The sequence below is a fragment of the Alosa alosa genome, chromosome 21 (assembly GCF_017589495.1).
Source record: "Alosa alosa isolate M-15738 ecotype Scorff River chromosome 21, AALO_Geno_1.1, whole genome shotgun sequence".
In the NCBI taxonomy this organism is placed as follows: domain Eukaryota; kingdom Metazoa; phylum Chordata; class Actinopteri; order Clupeiformes; family Clupeidae; genus Alosa; species Alosa alosa.
In genome coordinates this window covers 2,675,673-2,700,720 of record NC_063209.1, presented here as the reverse complement: position 1 = coordinate 2,700,720, position 25,048 = coordinate 2,675,673, and the positions used below count along the sequence as shown (strand labels likewise).

At 42.4% G+C, this 25,048-nt stretch overlaps 3 protein-coding genes across 4 annotated transcripts; 1 reads left to right on the top strand and 2 right to left on the bottom strand.

Moving 5' to 3' along the window:
* Positions 1-1,550: 1,550 nt before the first annotated feature.
* Positions 1,551-6,845, top strand: LOC125286536 (alpha-1A adrenergic receptor-like). Its single transcript, XM_048231702.1, has 2 exons — positions 1,551-2,711; positions 6,159-6,845. Exons 1-2 carry the CDS (start codon positions 1,754-1,756, stop codon positions 6,611-6,613), a joined length of 1,413 nt encoding a protein of 470 aa, XP_048087659.1. The 5' UTR covers positions 1,551-1,753; the 3' UTR covers positions 6,614-6,845.
* Positions 6,846-7,147: 302 nt separating this feature from the next.
* On the bottom strand, positions 7,148-18,546 carry ccnjl (cyclin J-like). Of its 2 annotated transcripts, none has more exons than XM_048230644.1 (6): positions 18,332-18,546; positions 17,482-17,595; positions 16,207-16,417; positions 10,113-10,412; positions 9,672-9,831; positions 7,148-9,510 (listed from the first exon to the last, which is right to left on the bottom strand). In XM_048230644.1, exons 2-6 carry the CDS (start codon positions 17,548-17,550, stop codon positions 8,976-8,978), a joined length of 1,275 nt encoding a protein of 424 aa, XP_048086601.1. In that variant the 5' UTR covers positions 17,551-17,595; positions 18,332-18,546; the 3' UTR covers positions 7,148-8,975. The 2 variants fall into 2 exon arrangements, with proteins under 2 accessions (XP_048086601.1, XP_048086602.1); XM_048230645.1 differs by having other exon boundaries at positions 18,188-18,545.
* Positions 18,547-20,096: 1,550 nt separating this feature from the next.
* On the bottom strand, positions 20,097-25,043 carry c1qtnf2 (C1q and TNF related 2). The gene is made up of 4 exons (XM_048230892.1): positions 24,962-25,043; positions 24,362-24,433; positions 23,866-24,117; positions 20,097-21,071 (listed from the first exon to the last, which is right to left on the bottom strand). Exons 2-4 carry the CDS (start codon positions 24,414-24,416, stop codon positions 20,437-20,439), a joined length of 942 nt encoding a protein of 313 aa, XP_048086849.1. The 5' UTR covers positions 24,417-24,433; positions 24,962-25,043; the 3' UTR covers positions 20,097-20,436.
* Positions 25,044-25,048: the final 5 nt, after the last annotated feature.

The window sequence follows — 25,048 nt, the reverse complement described above, 5'->3', positions numbered from 1 at the left end:
AGCCAAGCACTTACTGGATTGTGTAAAAGTGTAAGCCTTTAAGCCTGTAAGTCTTCATAAATTGGTTGGTTACACTGGAAGGAATCTGAACCAAACACCAGAGGAACTTCTTACCCGATTTCTAATGCATGTGGATAAGATATAACTTGTTATTTTGAACTTGTTATTTTGAAGATATGGCCTCTAGCTTTCTTTGTTCGTTGAACTGGATTGCTTGGGGAAACTGGAGGTCTCTTAGGTCCCAGGTCTCATTATGGTGTCTGAATTGTGTGCGTAGATACTTCTGTCAAAAGTGACTGCAAAACATTTAACTGAAAGAAGGTTCAGTTGTTACAGTATTGGCACAAGTTAAGGGTCTTGCCTGAATACAAATCTGGTACACAGAATCTAATACAAATCTAAAGTTGTATACTATTCACTGTGCAGCCTTGTCACAGGACAGGTTCTGTAAAATGAATGCAAACCACCCCACCCCACCCATAACACACACACACACACACACACACACACACACACACACACACACACACACACACACACACACACACACACACACACACACACACACACACACACACACACACACACACACACACACACACACACACACATTTGTGCAGGCCCAGTCGCTACTACCGTGTTGCCAATATGACCAAGGCCCAGGAGAGGAGAGAAACTGAGAAAGTAATACAAAAACTGTGGGGAGTTGATCTGAGTGGAAGATTGAACTGCTGCTATATCTCTGAGCTGAGCTGCCATTTATGGTACCAAAGCATTAAAGTGGAGTTCTTTTCCATGCTGTCACATGACTGCAAGCGACTGCAAAGCTTTCAGTTGTATGTTGTCTTGATCTGTATCGGTTACCTTCTGGTGGATGCTTCATGATATGATTTATGTAAGCAATTTTTTGAGTTCATGCATCACTTGATTAAATGAGCTATTCAAAACATGTCTTTAATTGTGAGACAAAGTGAGGGAATAATAGTACTCCTCAGTCCTGTGCAATCTTGTATTGAGAGTACAAGACTCTACATGACATATTTACCATGCAGTTTCACATGAAAACGATTCAAAGCAACTCAGATTCTTTAATTTACAACCCAAGTTGTAAAGCTTATGTTAGATGCATGCATAGAGAGGCTTTTTCTCAGTTAATTCTGACTAAACATTACCACTGCCTCAAATATTAAATTCTCATGCACACTGAGAGATGATTTACTGTTCTTATCAGCATAATGTTTCTGCATCTCACATGGGTTTCTCCTGTCAAAGTCATGGCTAAGGATGTCACAGTCGATCTGCATTAATGAGCTGATGAATATAATCATTTTAGACGCGATTTGTCTTTCAAATAAAACGCACGTGGGAAAACCACAATTCTTATATGTACACCGCCTGTTGTCTGAACGTAAGGCTCCGGATTTTTACGTCACTCCCTCAGTTACTGTGGGATTCTTGTATGAGCGCAAAGAGGAGGTGCACTGCATGAGCGCTTGTGCATCTCTCCCTCGGAGACTGGATGCAGTTTAAAGATGGTCAGGTTGGTTAGATGCGTGACTTTAATTTCGTACCAGAAACAAGTAACTTTAGACCTCGATTTTGTCTAATAAGCCAGCCATATTTTTATGTCAAATGCCTGAATTATGGAGTCTATGTAAAGGGGAATGTCGTGCGCAATGAGACCGCAATAGGCTGCCAGTTAGTATTCAATCAGACGTCCTGGAACACGGACTGCTATGGCGTTTTTGTCAAAATGAGAAATGTCAGTGAGGATGCAACAAACCTCTGGCAAAACGACTCTTATGAACTTTACAATGGAACCCACTCTCTTGAGAACTATACCAACACCACCTCGCCAAACAGAACGAGTCAGACTGGCCTGGTGCTTTGGAGAGCTGTCCCCCTTGGTCTGGTTTTGGGCACCTTTATCATTTTAGCCATCGTTGGGAACATCTTAGTCATATTGTCGGTGATTTGCAACAGGCATCTCAGAATCCCTACGAACTATTTTATCATCAACTTGGCAATTGCAGACTTGTTGCTCGGCACAACCGTGTTGCCAGTGTCTGCAACTTTGGAAATTGTGGACTACTGGGTCTTTGGGAGGATATTTTGTGACATTTGGGCTGCTCTTGATGTGCTATGTTGTACTGCGTCTATAATGAGTCTATGTGTGATATCTATCGACCGTTACATCGGAGTGAGCTACCCTTTGCAATACCCTAACATTGTGTCGGAACGCAGAGCACTTCTTGCTATGGTTGGTGTATGGATATTATCACTAGTGATATCCATTGGCCCTCTTCTTGGATGGAAGCAACCGCCATCGCCAGAACCCACAATTTGTCTGATCACAGAGGAACCATTTTATGCGCTGTTTTCATCCTTGGGCTCTTTCTATATTCCATTAATAGTCATATTGGTTATGTATTTCAGAGTTTATGTAGTCGTCAAAAGGACCACCAAAAATCTTGAAGCAGGAGTCATGCGAGAGAGATTGAATTCAAGTGAACTGACCCTTAGGATTCACAGAGGTTCACAGATGCAGGATGGCAGTGGCGGAGCCAGAAGTCAAGGGCATCAAGCAAGGAATTCTCTCACAGTGAAAGTCCTGAAATTCTCTCGGGAGAAGAAAGCTGCTAAAACCCTTGGTGTTGTGGTCGGGATGTTCACCCTTTGCTGGCTGCCATTCTTCCTTTCTTTGCCCATTGGTAGGTATGGGTTTCTGTTACAAATACTGAATGATGTGGTTAGTTTGCATGGATGAAATATTTTCTCCCTATCCAGCAAAGCAAATACTAAAGTAATGTATACAATTTGAGCTATACAGTTTCATTCAGGGTGAATAAAGTATTAATATTCACGTTTAAATATCCTGGAAGGCCAAAAGTTTTACATGCTATAATAAGGCATCTCAGAACATATGTTCAAGTCCATCTTTGTCATTATAGATCTTTTAATGAAGTTATACTCTTTCCACTAAAATAAGATTTGAGTGGACTTTACACTGCCGTTGACTGAGTTTCTTTTAATTCTATGGTAGCCTTGGTCTTACCACTTTGACACTGTGTGATATACTAGGCCACTGTTTAACCCCAGGATCACCCTTAAAAGTTAAGGGGGAAAAAAGCAGACATGTTTCCTTAGTGCCTTGCGGGTGTGGTTTTTGTATGCTTTTCAGAGGAAATTAAAAGTTCATTTTTTTCTGACAGGCCACTTGTGCTGTGGGGCTGTTGTGGTCAGAGAAAGTCCATGCTACCAAGGGTTATGTACATAAATCTGTTTTATTGCTTAATAGTTTTAAAGCACCCTTTTAGCTTGTTTCGTGTGGCTTGGCCCTTCAGGCAATTGGCCCCAAGGTCACAGCTGTTCTGCTGTATTGCCTGGTATATAGGAAGTAATGTTTTCAGCACGGACAGAACAGAATCTCCGAATGAATGGAGTTTGTTATCCTTTTCTGTGGAATGTTAATAACTCTAAAAAATGTAATTAAAAAAAGAAAGGAATCCTGAGGACTCAATATCCCAGTGCCAAGCTCCATGGCTGTGCAGGTGAGGAAGTGCAGATGGACAGAGGGCAGATACAGCTGCAGTCTCCTGTGCACAGCCGCTGCACAACACCGCTGCAGGAATGGAGTGAGACCATTGCAACAGGGCTGTGATGCATTTGCCTCTTGCAGCTGTTTTCCATTTATCTGGCCCTTGATTTATCTGGCCCTTGATTTCACGTGTCCATACACAGATTTCAGCTTGCAGAGGTATTTGTAGGAGGAGGTCTTTCATCATTATTTAAAATAATTCCCCTACATGCCATTTCTTAGCCGAGGTCACATGCCGTGTCATTTTATATGTCATTGCATGGGATTTCTATTGATGTCTTTAATGATTCTCCTATATGCTTGTGCATGGGAACTTGCCACTCACCATGATGGAGATCAAAGGAATTGATTACTTTCAGTGGCATATGGAATACGGTTGAACTTGATTATTAACATGCAAACACATCTCCATGCATCTGACATTTTGCTGAAAGTGTTCATTAGTGGCGTGCTCTTCTCATGCTCATGTCTCCGTCTGTAAGTACCTCGTTCAGAAATGTAAACAACACCTTACATCACTCAAGCTGACACATTCCACTGAGAGCATAATGATTGCAGATTTGTAAGTATGGACCATTTTAAACATTACAATTGGTCACAATTGACAATATCAATCATGCAGATTATGATATCAACTAGTGATTCAATTCACCTCACTGTTGAAACATTGAAAACTGGTACCAGTATCTCTTCTGAGTCACTGCATCAGCAGTATATAATCTTTCTCCGACAGAATAACTTACAATTGGACAATGAAGATACGACACCCAGTGTTTAAAACCAGCGAGAGGGAAAACAGGATGCCATGTTTCCTTGTTGCCTCCCTGGGTATCTATTGTTTTTCTGTTTTTCACTTTGTCTCTTTCAGGAAGGAGGTGTAAAGGTCTTTTAAGTTTGTATAGTGTAGGCAAATATACATCTTGAATCTATTTATTGACTCTCCACATTGTTTCTATTTTTTCTCCTTTGATATGGAGCAACACTATTTACTAACACTAACTTATTATTTTAAGGGCAGGAAGGGACACAATCTTCAATATCTGTTTATGTCTACGTTTAAAATGGTCCATACTTACAAATTGGTCAGTGGGTGGATGAATGCAAGCCGTCTTATTTTAAACATAAAATCTGCCAAACAAACCAAAATGTTGTTATGCACAGTTCCCAGTCTGACCTACAATATCAACCATATAAACCACACACACAAAAAGACAGAATCATCCTGGGTCGTTCTCTCAGGACCGTAGCCATATCTGTATGTCTGGGTGGAGATAAATGGGGTTTCACTCAATTTTGGTATTTTCACATGCTATTTTCACCCCTGGAAACCACAGTGAATGAGATTATGTAACATGCAAGTTAGTGGTACTTAATATGGGGAGGCAGGAGAGACCTGTCCAGTTAGACGACTATAACTAGGTGTGTTTGCTTACTCAATGTGCAAGACCATCAATTACACAACCTACCTACAATGCTACCAACTCTTATCCACCAGAGTTTGTTTACATTTGTTTTTTCTTCTGTTATATTGAGTCAAAGTCATGATTCTCTTACTGGAATGTGACAGCTTTGGCTGTTCACTTCCTTTTAGACCATTGGCCTCATGCTCTTGACTTGTTGGGAATGAACTCTGTGCAGCAAGTCACATAACCTCCCTCCACACGCTCCTGTGAATTAGCTATGGTCTACTGTAAAGTGGTCAGGTGATTTAAAAAAAGAAAATGGTATTTTCTGTCCATTATTTGTTCGTCCGTAGTTTTATGGAAAAACTCATCAATTGGACTTAATCTGCAGTGACATGTAAGGATACGCCTGCCTTATGGGGACTAAAGTAATTAATTGATTAATAAGTCATACTCTGCACTGAGAAAATATAAAACTTTGGCTGAATTGTCATCAATCATTTGGGAACTGAAGAACTTAAGTGCACTCAGGAAATGATGATTGTGCTATGTTGTATTGCCAAGAGCACATATCCTCCCTGAGGAGCGCTCATCATTGTTTACACTCAGACCCTTTGACATGCAAATTCCTCCACCATGTGGGTGAGATGGTTATCAGATATCAGACTTTCATCCTTCTAGCCAGTTATTGCAGTTGCACCTGAAATGTGGATGTAATTCTGTTTGCATTCAATGTAATGCTGTGAAACTCCACAAGGAGGATGACAATGTTCTCTGTGAGTGGGAAACAATGCATTTCAGTGTTTCAAGATCAACATCAAAGACTTTTAAAAAAGCACAATCAGGGCATAAAATGATTTCCCTGTTAACTTCTTGGAAATAGCCTCTGGTTTTACAACAGAACTGCTGAGCCAGCAGTGTTTTTCATGGTTTGAACATACTGCCACCTGCTGCAGAAATAGTGCAATGAGCATCAGTAGATAATAGAACAGAAAACCGTACCAAGCGTGTAATGAGTATTTAAGGGATTTTGCACAACGGATGCCAAGAATACAATTATTGAGTGTATAGGCAAATGCTCATATACTGTATTTCTGTGTTGTAGACTATGAGACATTAGAACTGAAAATGTAACCCATGTACGCAATCTCCTGCAGTGTCATTCAACAACAGCCTCCGGCCCCCTGAGTTGGTCTTCAAGGTGATCTTCTGGCTGGGCTACTTCAACAGCTGCATGAACCCCATCATCTACCCCTGCTACAGCCGGGCCTTTAAGCTGGCCTTCATCCGCATCCTGAGGTGCCAGTGCCACGAGGGGAGACAACCCGGGTGGAGGGGGCGGGTGCACAACTACGCCAGCTCCCAGGTGTATGCCGGCGGCTCCACACACCGGGGCTCCGCAGGGAGCTTGCAGCCAAATGGCAGCAAGCGGATGCTGTCCCTGGGCCATCGAGGTTCTAGCCCTGGCCCTGGACTGGCACCCTGTCCAGAAGATGGGTCTTGTCAAACACTGGAGGCCATCTCCACCTCCACATCAGGTAATACCTCAGACTACCAGCTGGGAATGATGGGAGTTGAACTCCAATCAGCACAGGCCAGCCTCCAGAGTTGAACACTCACTTTTCACTTCTTGGGTTGTTTGGATTTCATGTATATCATTTCACACAATAGTATTGTCACACTCACATGTAAATATCGGCTTGTAATAAGTATGTTTACATTATAATAGTCAGGTTTTGTTTGAAAGTGGTAATAATAAATGTACAATTTCCCAATGAATGTAAGTCGTTCTACTTTCTCACAGTTACCATATTGATCTGAGAAATCTGACTATTTGAACACTAGGGGACACTGTGAGACCAGCTAGATCTGTAAGCATTTGATATTTTAACTAATACATTATTCTCTACACGTCTATTGTGTTATTGTCTTATTAATGAAGTTCTGCCTCCTGAAAAAAGCTGAACTTATTTGCTGTTCTTTCTCCTTCAGTACATATAAACCTACTGATAGAAGTTTCACAAATTAGGGTCAAATATTATTTGTATATAAACCATAACAGAGTTGGCTTTGGTCCTTCACTGATTTTAGTACTGACAAATCAACACTGGATTCCATAAATTAGGTCATTATGCAAAAGCGAGAATTTCATTTCCCCAAAACAAAACTTAGGACTTTATTTCATGGTCAGTTTGGTCATCAATCATTGGTATGGGGGTACATGTTTTGTCAGAAAAAAAGGCTTGTTACAGCAGTTTTGTACAATCTTTTTGCATTACTGGCCTGTCTACTAGCAGAAGATGTACGTGAACATTCTGTGTGGTTTGAAGATTCTATTCATCAGTATTATTCAACAAATTAGTAGGAAGGCATAAAAACATTTGGAAAATCATGCTGCTCTTTAAGTCACAAAGACCTTTGTGTATGTGAAAAAACCTGAAGCAACCGATAAATTCAAAAACAAAAGGATTAACTGAAAAAGGATATGAAAACACAGCAAAAAGTTAATTACAGTTAATCACATTTTCTTTACAGTGCCAATTTTTTTTTTTGATATGTAAAAAAAACAACAAAACAAACAAAAAAAAAAAAAAAAAAAAAAAACAAAAAAAAAAAACTGACAAAGAAGCTTGTGTCCCCTTCATATTAAAGAAAGGAAAACTTTCAGGGAAACTGTTTCACAGAAAAAGACTGTAGATTTTAATGTTTTAATATTTGGTGAATACTTCAGAAGAAAACTTGTGGGAACCTTACAAGACGTTTGTCCTGCCCTCTTTCCCACACCACATTGGACGATGAGGGGAACAGCAGTTAGATGGAGATGTTCCTTATTTCTTGAGAAGGTCACTTATTTGCATAAAGAATACTGGGAAAGGTTGACCCTGAAAGAACACGTTTTGTAGACCCCTTTTGTGCACTTCCTCAAACAAATCATACATTCTATCAAGGGATACGGCTTTATTGAGGGGAAACATTTTTCATCAACAGTGTTTTCATACTGTAAATAAAAAAAAAATAAACTAAACTAAAGAGTACAAATAAAACAACTTATAAAAAGTATAAATAAACCTTAGGTAAATGGTTTCATATTCAAGTAATCCATTAAGTCCCTGATTCCTGATACCACATGGTTGATGAAACAGATCTGTGTAAACATATCTGAGGAAATACTCCTTATAAACTCTATACTTGTTCAGTTCATTAGTCCAGAAAGGGCAGCAGCATTGGTTACCAAAAGGATACTAATAAGGATATTAATTAAAAAAAAAAGGGAAATAAAAAAAAAGAAATCCCTAGGCAATAAAAGTGTCCATTTTGAGGATAAAACGGGATTTCAAAAGCTTTTCTTCAAAGGCATCAAACCAGCAGTGTGACTCCAGAGTGCTGGAGGAACAGGCCATGAGGAGAGTGAACAGAAACAGTGTTTGGACACATTTGATTCTTCCCAACCCTGCAGACACTTTGAAACACTTTAGTTGCTCAGCAAATAGCACTCGTATAGTGGGTTTCAGTCAGTGGTTCTTCTTACGTTGTGAGCTGGAGTTAACTGGCCACACTAGTTTTAATTCATAGTGAAGCACGTCAAGCAGCTCAAGTATGCGTCCCTGGTATGTTCATGTTCAGTCATGCTCCACAGGGATGGAGGACAGAGAGGAGAAGCCATATGGGCGAATATGCTACATGGCTTCCTACAAAAAGATCACAGTGACGGGAAGCGTACTTCCCTTGGTTTTTAAAGAGTAGCTCCAGAGAGACCAAACGAGGTCTGCGAGTCTTCAGTGTCACGTCAGAGTGATGACCTCCACGGGGTCTCTGCTGGTGTTTGGCTTGGGCCTGTGCTTGTGGCGACGGTCGCGCAGCGTGGGCGGGGGTGGACGTGAGGCGGGCGGGGGCGGCGTGGCGAGAGAGAGGGGCGCGGTGGTGGCGGCGCTGCTCGGGCGCTCCCGCTTGCCTTTCCTCTCGCGCTCCTGGCGTCACCTGTTGAAGCAGCCGGCGCTGAAGGTGGGGTGGGCGCCCAGGTAGCCCCCGGCGTAGGCGGCCATGCTCATGCAGTGGCGGGGCTCGGCCGCGATGGCCACCTGCATGGAGATGGGCCCCTGGAGGGCCAGGGCGCGCGGCCCCGTTGGCAGCCCCGCGGGGAGGCTCTGGTAGGTGGGCAGGGCGCCCGCCATCTCTGCGCCCGGCAGCATGCCCATGCGGTGGCTGTGCAGGAAGTCCTGAGGCACCATGGCGCCCAGCGCCTGCGGCTCGGACACGGCCAGCGCGTGCAGCTGGGCCAGCGAGGGCGAGTGCTGCGACAGGTGGGGGAACTCCTGCGCCTGGAAGAGCAACGCCTGGGAGGAGGAGGAGGAAGAGGAGGAGGAGAGGCCGCTGGAGGTCAAGGCGGGTCGCTGCACTGCAGAGACAGGCGAGAGGTGCATGTGCTGGGCGACCGACTGCAAGGACACCTGGCTGGAGGGATGTGGAGATTTGGTTTTGTTGGCTTCTTTCACATCATTGTCATGGGCACTGCAGGGGAGGGGGACCAGACAGAGGACAGAGGACAGAATTAGGAGACACATTCCCAGTTGGGGACAATGTAGCAGCAATCCAACTGGAACTGAACAACTGAGCTGTGTGTCTATTGAAATGGTGGAAAGGCTGGCAGAGCGGCAGCAGCAGGAGCTTACAGCAGCATGAGCTCGATGCACTTGGTGAGGTGGTCCCAGGTGTAGCCGGTGAGCAGGTGCAGGGCAGTGGTCCAGCTGGGGCTGATCTGCAGACAGATCCTGGAGGCCGCCACGCAGGCCGCCGCTACCTGGGACGGCCGGAAGCTCAGGAAGGCGTGATCTGGAAGAGACGGCCTGGTGAGTGAGCCTGAGAACCAGTCCAGCCAGCACAGCCCTGCTCTCCCCAGCTAGTCCACTTACACCTCCCACATCCATTCCCATTCACACACACTCAAGAGTGCCACTAGCACATGCTTCATTTGAAAGTGGATTACAGCACAGGGAAGGACATTAGACATTTCAGATCGAAGCTACTTGTGTTTTAAACTTTGAATGAAATATGCAACCTTCCATTTTTCCCCCTCACTTAGTTATACTCTCTGCATCCCCACTTCATATTACCTTGCAAAGACACCTCCAGGAAGTAGTGGGTGTACTTGTCCATGAACGCTTTGGTCTTGGAGATGGAGGCGAGCGGCCAGCTGTTGTAGAGGTCGCCTTCCTGCACGGAGGCCTGGAGGTAGTAGTCGATGAAGTGGGCCGGCGTGGGGATGCACAGGTTCCAGCTGAAGGTCTCCAGCAGCAGCAGCTCCATCTTGATGAGGTCGCGCTTGTTGAGCACCAGGTTGAGGCTGCACATGATGCCCAGCGCGTTGAGCTGCTCCAGCTTGGGCACACGGTCCTCCTTCTCCTCAAACTTGCCTGGGGACACAAACGGACGAGGAGAGACGGTCACTGGAATGTGCGGCAACACAGGCCCTTCATTGTGTGATGTCCAGGCTAATGCTGGGTCAAGATATACTGCATAGGAAGTGCAGTCAAATTAACTGCTCATTTCTACAGCAGAATCAGAGTAACAGAACAGAACGGAGAACGGTGCCCTGAGTACTCGGCATGATACACTAAAACCACAATGACATTGTGTCAAGAGGAACTGAACATTTGAGACATAGTTAAAACTGATAATACGTCAATACCTCAAGGTTGCTGTACAAACACTGGTGGAAAGACCAGTTAAATATAGACATGGTGGTTTCTCGGGTCATGTTCATAGACAGGCTTTTTTAAAAACCCTACTAAAATATCTTCTTGTGTGACAAAAATGTCAAAATAACAAACCTCGGATGTAGAAAAACTCAACAGCAAGAGCGAGCTAGTCAGCAGACTACAATAAGCCTCCGTGATTACAGCCGTTTTATTCCTCCCTCATCTCTTTGCATACGAAAACAGACAGTGGACTGAAGGGGTGGAGACTGATAAGATCTTGCGTCTTATTTTCTCAAGCTTCCTTTCAACTTCCCTGCCTTTTTCCCCATTGAGCTCCTTCCCCCTCTCCTTCCCTCCCTCCTTCCCCCTCTCTCTCCGTCCGTCCTCCCCCCCCCTCTCTCTCCCTCCCTCCCAGCTGCTGCCTCTGTTCATCTTGACAAACGCTGCCTGGGCTGAGCTCCTTGCCTGGTGTGATTTTTACTGCTCATGCCAGGCGTGCCATAAACCCTGGAGGTCCACGGCCCAGGCTGGCTAGGGGGGCAATTAGCAAACAGGCTGTAATAGCGTCTAATGGCTAGAGACAGGAAATGGCCCACTCTGCTCCCCGTCTGCTCCACTGCAGCACTCTCAGCTTTGGCTCAACTTGTCTGCACCCAGCCTGCTGCATGGCCGGCCCACTGGCCCAAAAGCTTGTTTGTCAAACATGGCTGTTCTCGTAGCTTTTTTGATTGCAGCTTTCACACCTGGAGTAATCACCTTTAAATTCACCTTTTCTAAAATGAGAAAAATGTGACCAACTATGCATGTAAAAACAACAATCACTAATGCTATGGATAAGTCATTAATGTGCCACAAAGAAAATTGTTTTGTATCTAATATTCAATTAAAAACGACAGACAGACCTTTGATTAAACCATTGTCTGGAAAGGTGATTTCTGAGCCAAAATAACTTGTTTGTACCCTTCAAAAATGGCCTATACTGTGTGTGTGTGTGTGTGTGTGTGTGTGTGTGTGTGTGTGTGTGTGTGTGTGTGTGTGTGTGTGGCCTAGGCTATGGGTCAACTCTTCCCACCTTCATACAGTAGGTGTATTTTGAGTCATCAGAGTTAGCCAGTGGTGCCAAATGCATGCCTGATTCCAGTTAACTTGGATTAAGATAAGAACCAAATGGGATGGTTACTCCCTTTTTAATTTGTGAAAGAATGCATGTGGATAAGATGTAAGGGAGGAGGCAAAGGCGTGGGGTGAACAAATGATTTATCCCCTCAGTTCCATGGGCTACTGGGGGGATCACAGCCATCAGTGGCAGCCAGGTTCCAACCTGTACTGCTCAAAGGTTTAAAAAAAAATGCACCAAAACAGACTCCTACGAATTAAGATTTGACAGGCATTTTACAAGCTCAATTGTTGCAATAACACCCTTCCCGGGCCCTGGCTGATGGATCATCTCTCAGACAGCCACGGGGACACATAAATAAATTAGCTTTTACAAGACTTGCACAGGTTAGATGTTCCACTAGACTGCTTTGAGGTTTCACATTAATGTCTACGGAGAGATATGGGATATTTTAATTTCAGCCTGAAAAACAAATTACTGTCTGGTGTTGGGCCAACTAAGCCAGAAGGAGAAATATTTCAAAATAAAACAAAACATCAGCTAGTCACTGAAAAGTCACCTTTGCTCCCTAGCATTTAAACTATTTCAATTGCAGTAGGAGGCTTTTGAACAGCAGAGGAGATAGACACTCACACTGAAAAACAAGCCTAAGATACTTAATACCTTCGTGTGAACCAAAGGACTTTTTAATTAATGTGGACACTGATGAAAAAAACAACATTCTACTGCCAGAAAACTATCTACAGTCATATCAAGTCTATTTACAGATCAGGTAGAAGATCAAACTGCCTCTGTGTTTAATAAATAAATAGCCCGTTATTTAACACAGGCCTTGGACAACCTGGAATTTTCCAAGCATTCTTGCTAAACGGTTGATGGGTCTGTGGATTTGTCCTCCATACAGTTGGGGCCTTATCACCTGCATGGCACTGTTTGAAGTGTACACACATTCCTCTCCTCTGTTCTCACAGCCCCACAAAGAGAACGTGATCTCAGATATGGCCTAACGCAACTCACCACCACGAGGACTACTTTACCCTGAATGTCAAACAAGGAACTTGTAAACTCCATGACAAGTTGGATATCTATCACTGTAATGGGTTTGCTACAATCTTCAAGGTCTTTCATGAAATGAGTCAGCCAAAGACTAGTAATGCTGCTTTTAAAGTCTAAACAGGCAAGCTGAGGTCAATATTTCAGTAAGATGCTGACATCAGCATATATGGCACTATTTAAAAACAACGTGAAATATAGATTGCCACGCCAGCCTGTATGTTGATACACATTCTCTCTGCTGTTTCCTTTCAATCAATACAGCACTCATCTAGCTTCTGCTCATATCCCAATAGGCTAGAATGGACATTACTGCTTACTGCCATTGGACTACGTCAACATCACTGTTCACTGATATTCTGATGGTGATATTTGCATTCGTGTGTCCAATTTCTTTATATTTTCTTTTCACCAAGTTCACCATGCATGTTGGCTACTACAAAGCTAAGAGGGCACTTATTTACCCCCAGGACATTTTGTGATGGCCATTAATCAGAGTCCTTTATATTGTAATCTTCATAAAAATGCATTACAATGCACACCGGAATCTGCACATCAATCAATTAGGGAACGGACTTCCTACCCACAGATGAATGGAGTAGAGGACTACAAGCAAGGGATTCATGAAAATATTTATGAAAAGTAGGTTTGTATTTGTATGGATAAATTAATGTTTTCTCCTCCTCAATCATTTATAATACACTTACACGGACTGCCCCATCATCTAGCAAAGGATCTTTGTTGCAAGTACTTTTTGCCAACCTTTGTAACCTAATTGCTACAGAGCATGCCAGCAATTAAGTAAGTTAAAAAACACTGGTTGTTACAACTAAATCATCTTTAATCCATCTAAAGAAAGAAAAGGGGCGACTTGACAGCCTTAAAAGAAATTCCTCTGTGCGCAGCAAAGGTCTTTAATTTGCCAGCTCGCCTTTCGTTGGGGGTGTGAAATTGGTCAGAGCTCAGCCGCAGGCCTGCTCCGTGTCCTCACCCCCGGCTCTGAGTGCAGACAATACAGATCTCCGGAGATCTTTGACCCAGGGTGCAAATGCACGGCAGCAGACAAACAAATGCTGTCAGAGGCATCTGCAGACAGTTCTGATGGTGAGCTGCTTATGCAGACTATGTGAAGCTATGTGGGAACAATGAACTAAAACGTGCTCGTTCACTGGCTCGCACACACTGCGTCACTTTTAAAACCACAGAACACATGCCCACACACATAATACTGTGTTCTAAAATAACAGACACACGATAACCTACGCCAAAAGGCTACTCAAGACGTTAAAACTTCATTCAAGACATTCAATAATGGGTAAATAAGGCCTAAAGACATTTTGGTATTTTACTTTCAACTTCATATCATCATATTTTAGAAGTTATATGAAATATAAGATAATCTATGAGGGACAGCAGCAATCAGTCTGCAATGCAAAAATAATTGTCTTAAGTATCTAGTGAGGGCTTAATTCCTTTGCATTAGCATCAAACCCCTGGGCTTTGGGGGTTTAATCTACATATCAGGGCTCCCCGCTGGGCCTTTCAGCTCCCCATGTGCCCCCCTCCTCTGCGTCTCAACGCCCACTTCTCTCTCCTCCTCCACTCTGCTCAATATCAGGCCTCCACCTGCCTTTGAAGCTCCCTTCCTCTCCGCCAGCTCCAACCCCCGAGGAAACTCAAGGCTGCTTCTCACGGAGGCCATTTCTCAGGGCCATTCAAGCCTGACTCTGACAAGGTGTGTCACAGAGGTGCAACTCCAGAGGCGCATACCACAAAGGTCTTTCCTCAAAAAGTCTCTCACACCAGAGACACTTATACCTCCTGAAAATGTGTTCATTTTTTAAGAAGGGCAACATGTGATCTAAGGCAAATAAGACAAACAGACAAGGACAAGACTGAATTTTGATTTAGTACGAGATCTGATGAAATGCTTCAATCAATTTTAACTAACAGTTCTTAGTCCTTACAAATAATGGTCAAAAAGCACCCTTGGGAAATATACTTTGATGCAAAATTGGAATGAAACTTTCGCAAACACAAAACTGGATACAATGAGAGAAAAATAATTTGCAAATGTATTATTATTAAATTAATTCATGTATATAAAGTTCCCTACTGCTGTGGTTTCTGAGCTGATCCAATCCCATCCCCCATATGATGGTGAGCCGACCTGCTAAAAGTGTGTGTGTGTGTGTGTGTGTGTCAGAGTGGTGGGGCTTTTGTTTGGGCCCAACTCGAGCAGCATATGGCAAGGGGAGGAGGGCTGGAGGGGGTTGGGGTGGCTACACTTTTTAAAGCCCCTCCACGAAGCCCTCTGACTACAGCTGAGGAGTTTCCAAAAAAACCATCAAAACACAATAAATAACCAAAACAATCCGTCCTACTCTTCTTTCAATTCCTGTCCTACTCTAAGGCCAAAGTGTTGCACTACTACTACATTAACACTGTACATACATGTTATATGACTGCAGCTAAAAGGGTTTAATTCAAACAATTACGGTTTCTGACTTCCTTTGCTTTTCTGAATCTCATATTTAATTAGACATTAAAGCTATTGTGCTTAAGACCAAAGAAAAAAATGATGGCTAGACACTCACATGTGCAGAGAATTAGTGACACCCAGAGTACATAACTATTAACTTTAGTATGTTTCCACTTTTAAAACGTACAAGCTCTATCAAGCTCTATGGCTTAAACTTAAACGATCACTCAGACACACACACTGCCCCCCACCCCCCTCTCACGCACGTCACTTGTGAGTGGACTATATCCCAGTCTCACTCAGTGACAGTTTCATTAGATTAATTGCCCACGCTTCAGTGCCGCTCAAATGAACTCAAGCATGGCAAAATAATACATCATTATCACTGACAAATCTTGCCAGCGTGTAATTTTTAATTATTTGAGCTAGTCCATCCTATGTGATCACGTGAAGAAAGCTGTATGACCCACAAATATACCACACTGGCAAGAGAAAAACAACATGTATTCATTTCCCATGAAGAAATGAGGCAAACACAGGCTCACATTAAATACACTCTCAGAAAATCTAACTAATACTACGTCCATCTGCGCCTCACTACTGCTGCCTTATAAAAACTCACTCAATTGCTTAACAGGAATGTTAAGGGTGCTGTGAGCATAAACCACTGGGCATTCTGTGCTACAGCCGTATAAAACCTATTTCACAATGCAACGCCACGAAGTGCAGCTCACACTTTGAGGCAAAAAAATCTAAATTTGTGAAATTTGCATCATAGTTTTCATAGGTTTTCTTTCCACATGAGCACCACAGAAACCGCTTCATGCCAATGTTGGAGGAAGACTGCAGGCACTTACTGGCTAGGAGGAGGCAGGAGAGTGCAATGACGTAGAGCTGCTTGATGGCCACATCATAATGGTCCATGAAGAGGTCCAGGAGGTAGACAGCCAGATGGCGAGCTGTGGCACACAGCTGGTAGCGGTTACTCAGGATGGCCAGCAAGTCGGCAAAGTAGCGGCGCATGCCAATTTGGGGAGAGTGGGCATGATAGACAGGCAACTTCAGCTCCTACAGAGGGAGTTGAGGAGAAAAAAAAGGAAAGAAAATCACAGGGGTGTTAATAAAGTATACCAAAAATAGAACAAGCACTTCTACAAAAAGTCTCAAGTAAATGCTTTTAACCGTTAAAGGTGATATATGAATGACTCTCTTTAATTTTCTGTCATTTAAAATAATAATCACTTCTAAATTGAATAATCAAAAACACCTTCTTTCAAAACATCTTTACCATGATGGATACACAAAGGCTAATTAAATTAACTTGACACAAGGGAAGAAATTACTTGGGCCAATAACTGAAACTCATTAGCAAGTCCACTTGTTTTCACAGAAACAATTTATTTGTAAGTGGCTTGTAAAACCTGCAAAGAATGTCTTGCATGCACTTTCTGTAAGTCTTCAGAGGAACTACATACATTTGTAACCATATGTGCAACATATGTTTGCCGAAATACATATACAATAAGTAATTCAACACTGGAGTCGGCAGAGTTTTCATTAAATACTGAACTTAACAATCGTAAAATAAGAAAACACAGGGATTATATCTTAGTCATTAAAGTAGACCAAATGTGCATTAACATGGGCTATATAACAAATCTAACTAATATTCATCCAAAAAAAAACAGTGACTTGTTTTTGATGTCACATGAACAGCTGAACTGTGGACTTAATCTATTGTTATGCAGTAAATTATTATTAAAAGAAAAGAGATGTCATAGAAACACATTCACTTTGGACAAAGCGTATATTTGGTACATACAAGCTTGCCAAATACCATAAACATGAACATAAATATCTAGGCACTGTTTGGTTTAATTGGGGCTTTTTTTTTGTCTGAGCTGGTTTTGTCATTTGTCATTTTTTGTTTATCTTTTGCCAGTTATTCTTTGAGAGAATGTGTGAAAAAGTATGTTTTGAGATGCATATAGACAGGTATACTAATCTCAGTCGACATATGAGACCAAATGAGGAAGCCATGAGAGATCAAATGTGTCATTAGACAGTGCCACTATGCATCCAGGCAAGCACGCAATCAAATAAATAACCAAAACAAAACAAACACATCTTACTTTTATGCGGAGAGCTTGATGGATATCCGCAGCCAGCTGTCCTTTCCACCATTGCGACTCTGTTTCCATTTCTTCCCATCCAGAACGCACCAAGAGTAGGCTATGAAATCAACCCTACGGGATCATTTCAGAATAGGATGAGCATTCTTGTCCGCCTCAGAAGATTACCCTACTCTGACCAAAGACTAAAGAAGGCTAATTAAATACACTTTTTAAAATAAATCATTTGAAACATCAATACAGATATCACGAAATAAGAGATAGATCAACATTTGATAAAGTCGGTGAACCAAATAGTGAGAATCAACTAAGTAACACGACACCGGACAACAGCATATTGCGGGTAGGGATTTAAATGGCCATTTCTTCTGGAGTTCGACTAAACAGCTAGTTTATAGCCGGCTGCTTCGGTTACTTTCTAGCGATTGTTAACAGCACAAGTAAGAAAACTATAGATGCAGTAGGCTAGGTTATAGTTTGGTGATAGCCTAATGCTGTCCTACTCCCGCATGTTATCAACACCACGAGAAAGCCTACAGTTATTGATGAACTCAAAGCTTTTTGTTGAGATATTTCAACGGTTAACTCAAAGTGAAGGGAAAATATCACTAAACAGAATGAAACAAACACAACACAGACCATTGTGCCATATACGAATCTTAATTAGCAAAACTGATAAAGCATTTGTTACGCTTGTGCCCCTTACCACTCCGAATGCAATGCCCCGGACCCCTTTGTCTCAGACCAACATCCTGAAATTCCTCGTTGGAAGTTTTTGTTTAATCCTCCTTCAATAAAAGGAACAATAAGTACGCGTACGTCCACTGGAGGAGGGAGCAAATCGCGATACCTGTGTAAAGAAGACAGTTCCCTTATTAACGGTGGTCCACTTTTAACAGCTTTTCTTGTGCTTTTCTCCCAATGTGCTCAGCCAATACACTGGTTTCCCCAAAGCGGCTATTGAGGCTACTCGTGAATCTCCCTACGACCAACGGCAAAGACTTGTGGGAGCTGTAGTCCACTACACTAGCCTACTCAAGTCGAGGGCTCCTGCTTTCTTGGCCTTAGCCACGAATGGATAACTGAAAAGGTCTGATTGCTTTCCATGCGCATTATGCTATGGCTTTTTGGCTATTTCGACTGTGACTAATGATCAGGCGGGGAACCTGTAGAGAGTCACAAGTTTTAAATACCTTGGTGTCCACATTACTGAAGACTTAACATGGACTGTTAACACTCAATATGTTCTGAAGAAGTCACACACACACACACACACATACCTACATGACTTTTACATCCCTCTCCCTATGCTACAGACCTTTTATTTATTTTCTTATTTCATCACACGTCAAAACACACACACACACACACATATCTGACTTTCTCCAAATTTTGCACATCTCCATAGAACTTTTTATTTATTATTTTTGATTTCTCCTCCATCTATCTACCCATGTCCTTGATTGCCTAGCCTTTCTGCCCCCCACCCCCATCCCTAACACACACACAAAAAACACACACACTTACATCATCACTGTCATCACCTCACATACATACAGCACACTGCTTGCTACAGTAAGCCTCCTCTACATACTTGCTGCACCTCCCCATACATACACAGCTCATTGTCTTCAGGATCTTCTCCAACACACATCCACTACATACTTACAGCACACTGCCCCCACCTACCCACACACACACTACACACACAGTCACTGCTCCACTCCCCTCCCGCCCACACACACATCTTCACTGTCATCACTCACATACATCATACATACAGTAGTGATACAGTAGTGATACATACATACCCTACATACACAGCACATTATTTCATCAGGACGCTTCTCCAACACACATCCCCAACATACTTACAGCACACTGCCCCCATACACAGCACATTGTCTCATGAGGAAGCTTCTCCAACACACATATTGCACACTGCCCTCTCCCCACATACACAGCACACTATCCCATCTCCCTTGTCATCCTCCCAACACACATAGCAAGACCCCTGGCAGTTGGGTTAGCCTCTTGAGCCCTGGATCTGCCCAAGGATTCTTCCTTAGTAAGGGAGTTTTTCCTTGCCCCTGTTGCTCTTGGGTGCTCCTTGTTGGTGCCCCCCAATCCCAATCCTCCCCCACCTTTCTTATGCAGTCCTTGCCACTTAATTGCACTTTTTACCCCCCCTCCCCATAAATGCACAAATAGGATGACACCAGACATAATTTCACTGCATTTCTTACATCCAGTAACTATATGCATGTGACAATAAACTTCCTTGTATCCTTGTACCCCTAATTTCCTGAAACTACCACTAGGGTACAAACTGGACAGAGCATTCCACACTGTATTCAACTATTAAGAGTTTTACTTTACAAAGTCAGGGGAGTGGGAGGAGAGAGAGTCCATGTGGCAACAAATGTGGCAGAAATATAGTTTCCAGTATGTAGAATTATTAATTGTGTCCGTCTTTTTTTCTCAGACACAGCTTTTGTGATTTGTCCAAAAATACAATAGGCCTAACAGCCTTTTGGACTTGCAATAGGATGTTTAAAATGATTAGGCTGCTTCAAAATATTAACAGCATAAGACTAGACAAGAAAAACACAATATCTAAGCAGGCATGTTTATAGAGTGTTATTTGTGAAAAGAATGATTATGCTATTTAAAATTTGGACATAATATGGGGACATGTCTTCATGTAATTACTGCAGTGACATTTAGTCCAACATAAAATAATACTTCTATTAGCAAGTGTTTTAACGATGCAGCAATGTATGCTGCCAGTCCTAACAAGATTATACTTATTAAAAAGTAGGTCTATTAAAATCACAACACTTTTTAGTAAGCAAAAAGCAAATCTGTTGTTGTATGATACACTGACAGTGCAAAGTTTCATTTACTGCATATTACACTCTACTGATCATTTCCTAAAGTATGCCATTCACAACATCATCTGGATCCTTCATCAGCTGTTTGGCTCTCCACATCAAAGTCCTGGTCAGCGTAAATGAGAAATCCCGTGAAGAGACTGTCTGTCCAGTATGGGTCAAAAAATAAACCATTCTGTTCTGAGTAGAAAATTTGCAGCCAAACTTGGTCATCCTTCTTCAGACGTAAAATTGTTGACGCCGATGCCACATCGTTATTGCCCGTGTTAGCATCAAAGGTCCTGATTTTATATTGACCATTGTGTACTAATCCAATTGCCAAGTGTTTGTTGGCCAAATTGATGTCATATGTGAAGTAATACACACCTGGAATGGCACATACAAACTTGCCGCTGCTGGCATTGTAGTGGCCCCCTTCATTCATCAGGATGCGGTTAAACCGGATGGGCAAGCGCTCCTTTGGGTAACTCTTTGTTACTGCAACAGAGAAGGCAGACCGTCCCCTTGATCCACAGCTGCACCCTCCCATGGCTCCAGCTTCTCCTGGGTCTCCAGTGTCCCCTTTGCCTCCTCTCACACCAGCCAGACCCAGGGCCCCTCGCACACCTTTGAGGCCCCTGGGTCCTGCTTTCCCCACTATCCCCAGACGGCCTTTGGTTCCAGGCTTTCCAGGATTTCCAGGTCGACCAGCATCTCCTTCAAAGAACGAACACAAACAAACATATAAACTAGATGTACATGGTATGACTGCTGCATGGTGTTGCCACCTGCTATGCAAAGAAAATACCCTGAGGCAAACAACAGCAAGTGACTTCAACTACTTGTAGGACCTGGCCCTTTTTAGCCGTTCTAAGCAGAAAACAATTGTTAACCCTCTATTTGCAAGGTAGCATACCGCAAACAACAGACAGTATGACGGATCTACTGGTGGTCATTTTGACAGGTAATGAAAAATCCTAATAATTCACTTTTACATAAATGTCACGAGCGTCTCTAGCATGGAAAACTGACCCACACCCTATGGGACAGATGAAAGGCTAGCTATTGTCAGTGACTGTATGCGTTTTCAAGCCCATAGCATTTTTTGTCACATTCAGCAATCATCTCTCCACCATCTGCTAGCTGCCCATTCCGTGAGTACACTGTAAAGAGGAACGGTTTTTGTAGGCACCTCAGGCTTCGGAAACTGGAAACAAACAAATGTTTGCCTGCCCCCAAACGAAAACAAACCCTGAGTGGAGTATACTGAAGGGAGGGGTGAGCTATACCTCTGGTGTGTTTTGTTTGGTCCTTGGTTAAAATATAATGTACATTGTTTTGGACAAAAGTGTCTGCTAATAAATATAAACATAAACAAACAAGACTTTCTACGCAATCGCTGACTTCACCTTTAATGCACTGACATACCATGACAAGTTAAACAACCCAATATGTCACTCACAATTCAGAATAGGGAAAATGGGCATTCCAGATTAAAAGATATTCCAATTGCTGCCTTGTAATTTGAATCAGAAACTGAATGTCCTCATGTACGAGTATATGTGTGTGTGTGTGTGTGTGTGTGTGTGTGTGTGTGTGTGTGTGTGTGTGTGTATATGTGTGTATGTGTGTGTGTGTGTGTGTGTGTGTGTGTGCATGTGTATATCTGTGTGTGTCTGTACAAACTGCATTGCCAGTGTACATGCCTTTGCCTGTGTGCATTTACTGTGTGTATCTATTTGTGTGTGTGTACATATGTACATATGTATGTGTGCCAGTGTATGTATGTGTGTGCCTGCAAAAAGTTGTGTGCACTGCCAGTGTGTGTGTACATGCGCACCAGTATGTGTGTGTTTGTGTCTGTGTGAATACTTGTGTGTGTGTGTGAGAGAGAGATAGAAAGAATACTTGTGTGTGAGTGTGTGTGTGGGCATCTGTATCAGGGGTCAGGATTTGGAGGGTTAGCTATAGCCAGTCAGCATGGTTGGCCATCTTTAAAAATAGTGCCAACATGCTCATTTCCGGACACATTTTCACCAACGATTCAATTAGCTGCCATATAACTGGTGGACACAACAGTATGTTGTCTATGTGAATTGGCTGGTTTCAAGTAGGGAGGATCAGCCAAGCCACATAATGACATAATTTGTGGCCATCAAATTCCTGTTCTTTGTGAGGTCTTATAATGCTTACAATAGTTGTGTTTCTATTCATTCACCATGTACTTAAAGCAGCACATGTATAAATACTATAAAATGAATTAAATATGCTATTTATTTATGTTCGCTTTTCTTACATAGATATTTTCATCGAACCATTCCAGTTCACCATTGAGTAATTGTTTACTCTACTGCTGAAACATTTTGAGTGAGGTTTACAAGCTCTGACTACATCTAATTTGTTACAATCTAGACAGAATTGAAAAACAAAAAGCAGTTACAGAGCCCTAGTTAGGTGGTGAAAACGATAAACGAAAATGATATTCTGCCAAAGCATGTTGTCTTAAACTCTGACAATAAATAACAAATTCTGGCAAAGCATGATATAGGCGTGAAGTGGTCACATATTCTTCTCTGACTGGAAGCATTTACATGCAGCCATAAACCATTATTGCCTGATTTATTTATCTATGAAAGGTTTTAGTAACACACACCAACTGATTTTTGGCGAGGTACTAGCCACAGGCAATAAGTTTAAATGGTAAGAAAGTGGCGCTGTATGTCCAGTCTCTCCCGTCGATCCAGTGCTCAGCTAAACAGGCCTTCACTCACCTGCTTGGTTCTGCTCGAGTTCTGGATGCATAGACTGTACCTTATAGCTCACTGTTTCTTACCAGGATAAAAATAGCCATGCAAGGATGACATTTCAATCTTGATATTTGTCTGAGACAACCCCCAAACTTATTCCTGCAGTAAAAACTTAAGATCATTCTTTCGGATTGCATGTTATGCTCTTGGCCTAAATAAATTTTCGATGAGATGTTTGACAGAGGCTATATTGATCTTGAAAAAAATAACATCACAAGGTGATGCTGTTTCTGAACTTTTGCCCCAAACTAGGACCCATAGAGTGGAACCCTATAAATTGGTCAGAGCCTGTATCCTCATGAGAAAATTGAGCTAGCTACTTACTGAGACTGTGATCTCAGTATATTTTCAGGTAGAAATATATTGTTGAATTCCACAAATTGAAGCATACACTCTGCACCACAAGACAAACACAACAATAATGCAATACTGACTCAGATATTTCAGAACCTCCTGAGGTCTATGTAGATCACAAATATCCTAATAGAACCCAGGTATCTGAATTTTGATTATTTTGTGTGTTTTGTGATATTCATAAAAGGAAACTCTAGTATATATTAACTGGATGTTTTAAGGGTTAACCAAAATCTGCTTCAATACTTTTCAGTTATGTCAGCAAATAGCAGTGCCACTGACGGCAGCATAAAGAAAGACATTTTAAACATGATTGCAAAGAAATGACATAGCTGTAAAGTCAGTCATACCTGTCTCCCCCTTCTCTCCCTTCTCCCCATCCTTCCCATCCTGGCCATCCTTTCCTGGAGAGCCCATCCTGCCCATGACGCCAGGAGGCCCAAAGGCCCCTGGTTGACCTGGAGGCCCCTGGGGGCCTGGATAACTGCACACCAGCTGGGAGGATTGAATGGTGAAGTTGCGTCCTCTCTTGTATGACAGCATGTCAGAGGAGACGGGAGGCAGTATGCACACAGCTATGCAAAGCCGGAGTATGGTGCCAACTGCAACAGAGAGAGAAAGGAGTGTTGTTTTCACCTCAAGGCAAGGTTGACAAGATCTCCAGTTGTGCAGTCATCTACAGTTAATAATTCATCTGAGTAATTAAGTTGGATTACTATGGCAAAATCAAAACTAATAGTCAATAATATAACCTAGTTCCAGTTGCATATGAAACGTAATATGTAATGGTTGCAAGAGCAAAATGGGCGATTCATTTCTGTAAAAAAGAAAAAGAAAAAAACTTACTCAATGTTCGAGGACTGCATGGAATATCCCGACCAAAACCCGTCAGTAGATCCATAATGACAAGGCTATGAGCTAATTTAACAGGAGATTGTTATGGAAAATAGATTGCAGCGATTTCTTTCTCTACACTAAGCTGAACATGATTGCTTTCCCCCTACTCAACCACACTGTACACAAACCCTCTCAATCTTTTTTACCACAGCGATAATACTCTCCCTGGCAATACTTTCACCATGATGTAATCGCAAATTTGTTCCAACCTGGCGGGGAATAACAGTTTACCAACATATACAAAACACTGTCTAATCACATATCTAATGTGTTAAATTAATGAAATCGTATTGATTTCTTAGCCTACACGTGTACTCACTCAACTCTCTCCCTCGAATGTTCTGCCCTGACATGTTTTAAAAGTTCTCAGATCTCGGGGCGTTGTAGCAATGCATTAGAACACAATTCCAAGACGTCCCTAGTTGTATTCAGTCGAACGAGCTACGCCAGATGTCAAGCACTTTTTTTTTTAACAAAGCTAAGGCAATGAACATACAACGCCACAGCTTACAAGGCGACGCACAGTTCCCAAAATACAGTGCAACTTACCAAATATTTTCTCAGGCGTCTTAAGTCTGCATCTTGTTACCGCTCAAGTTCACATTAAAGCATCACAGCTGTGTTAAAGCGTTGGGA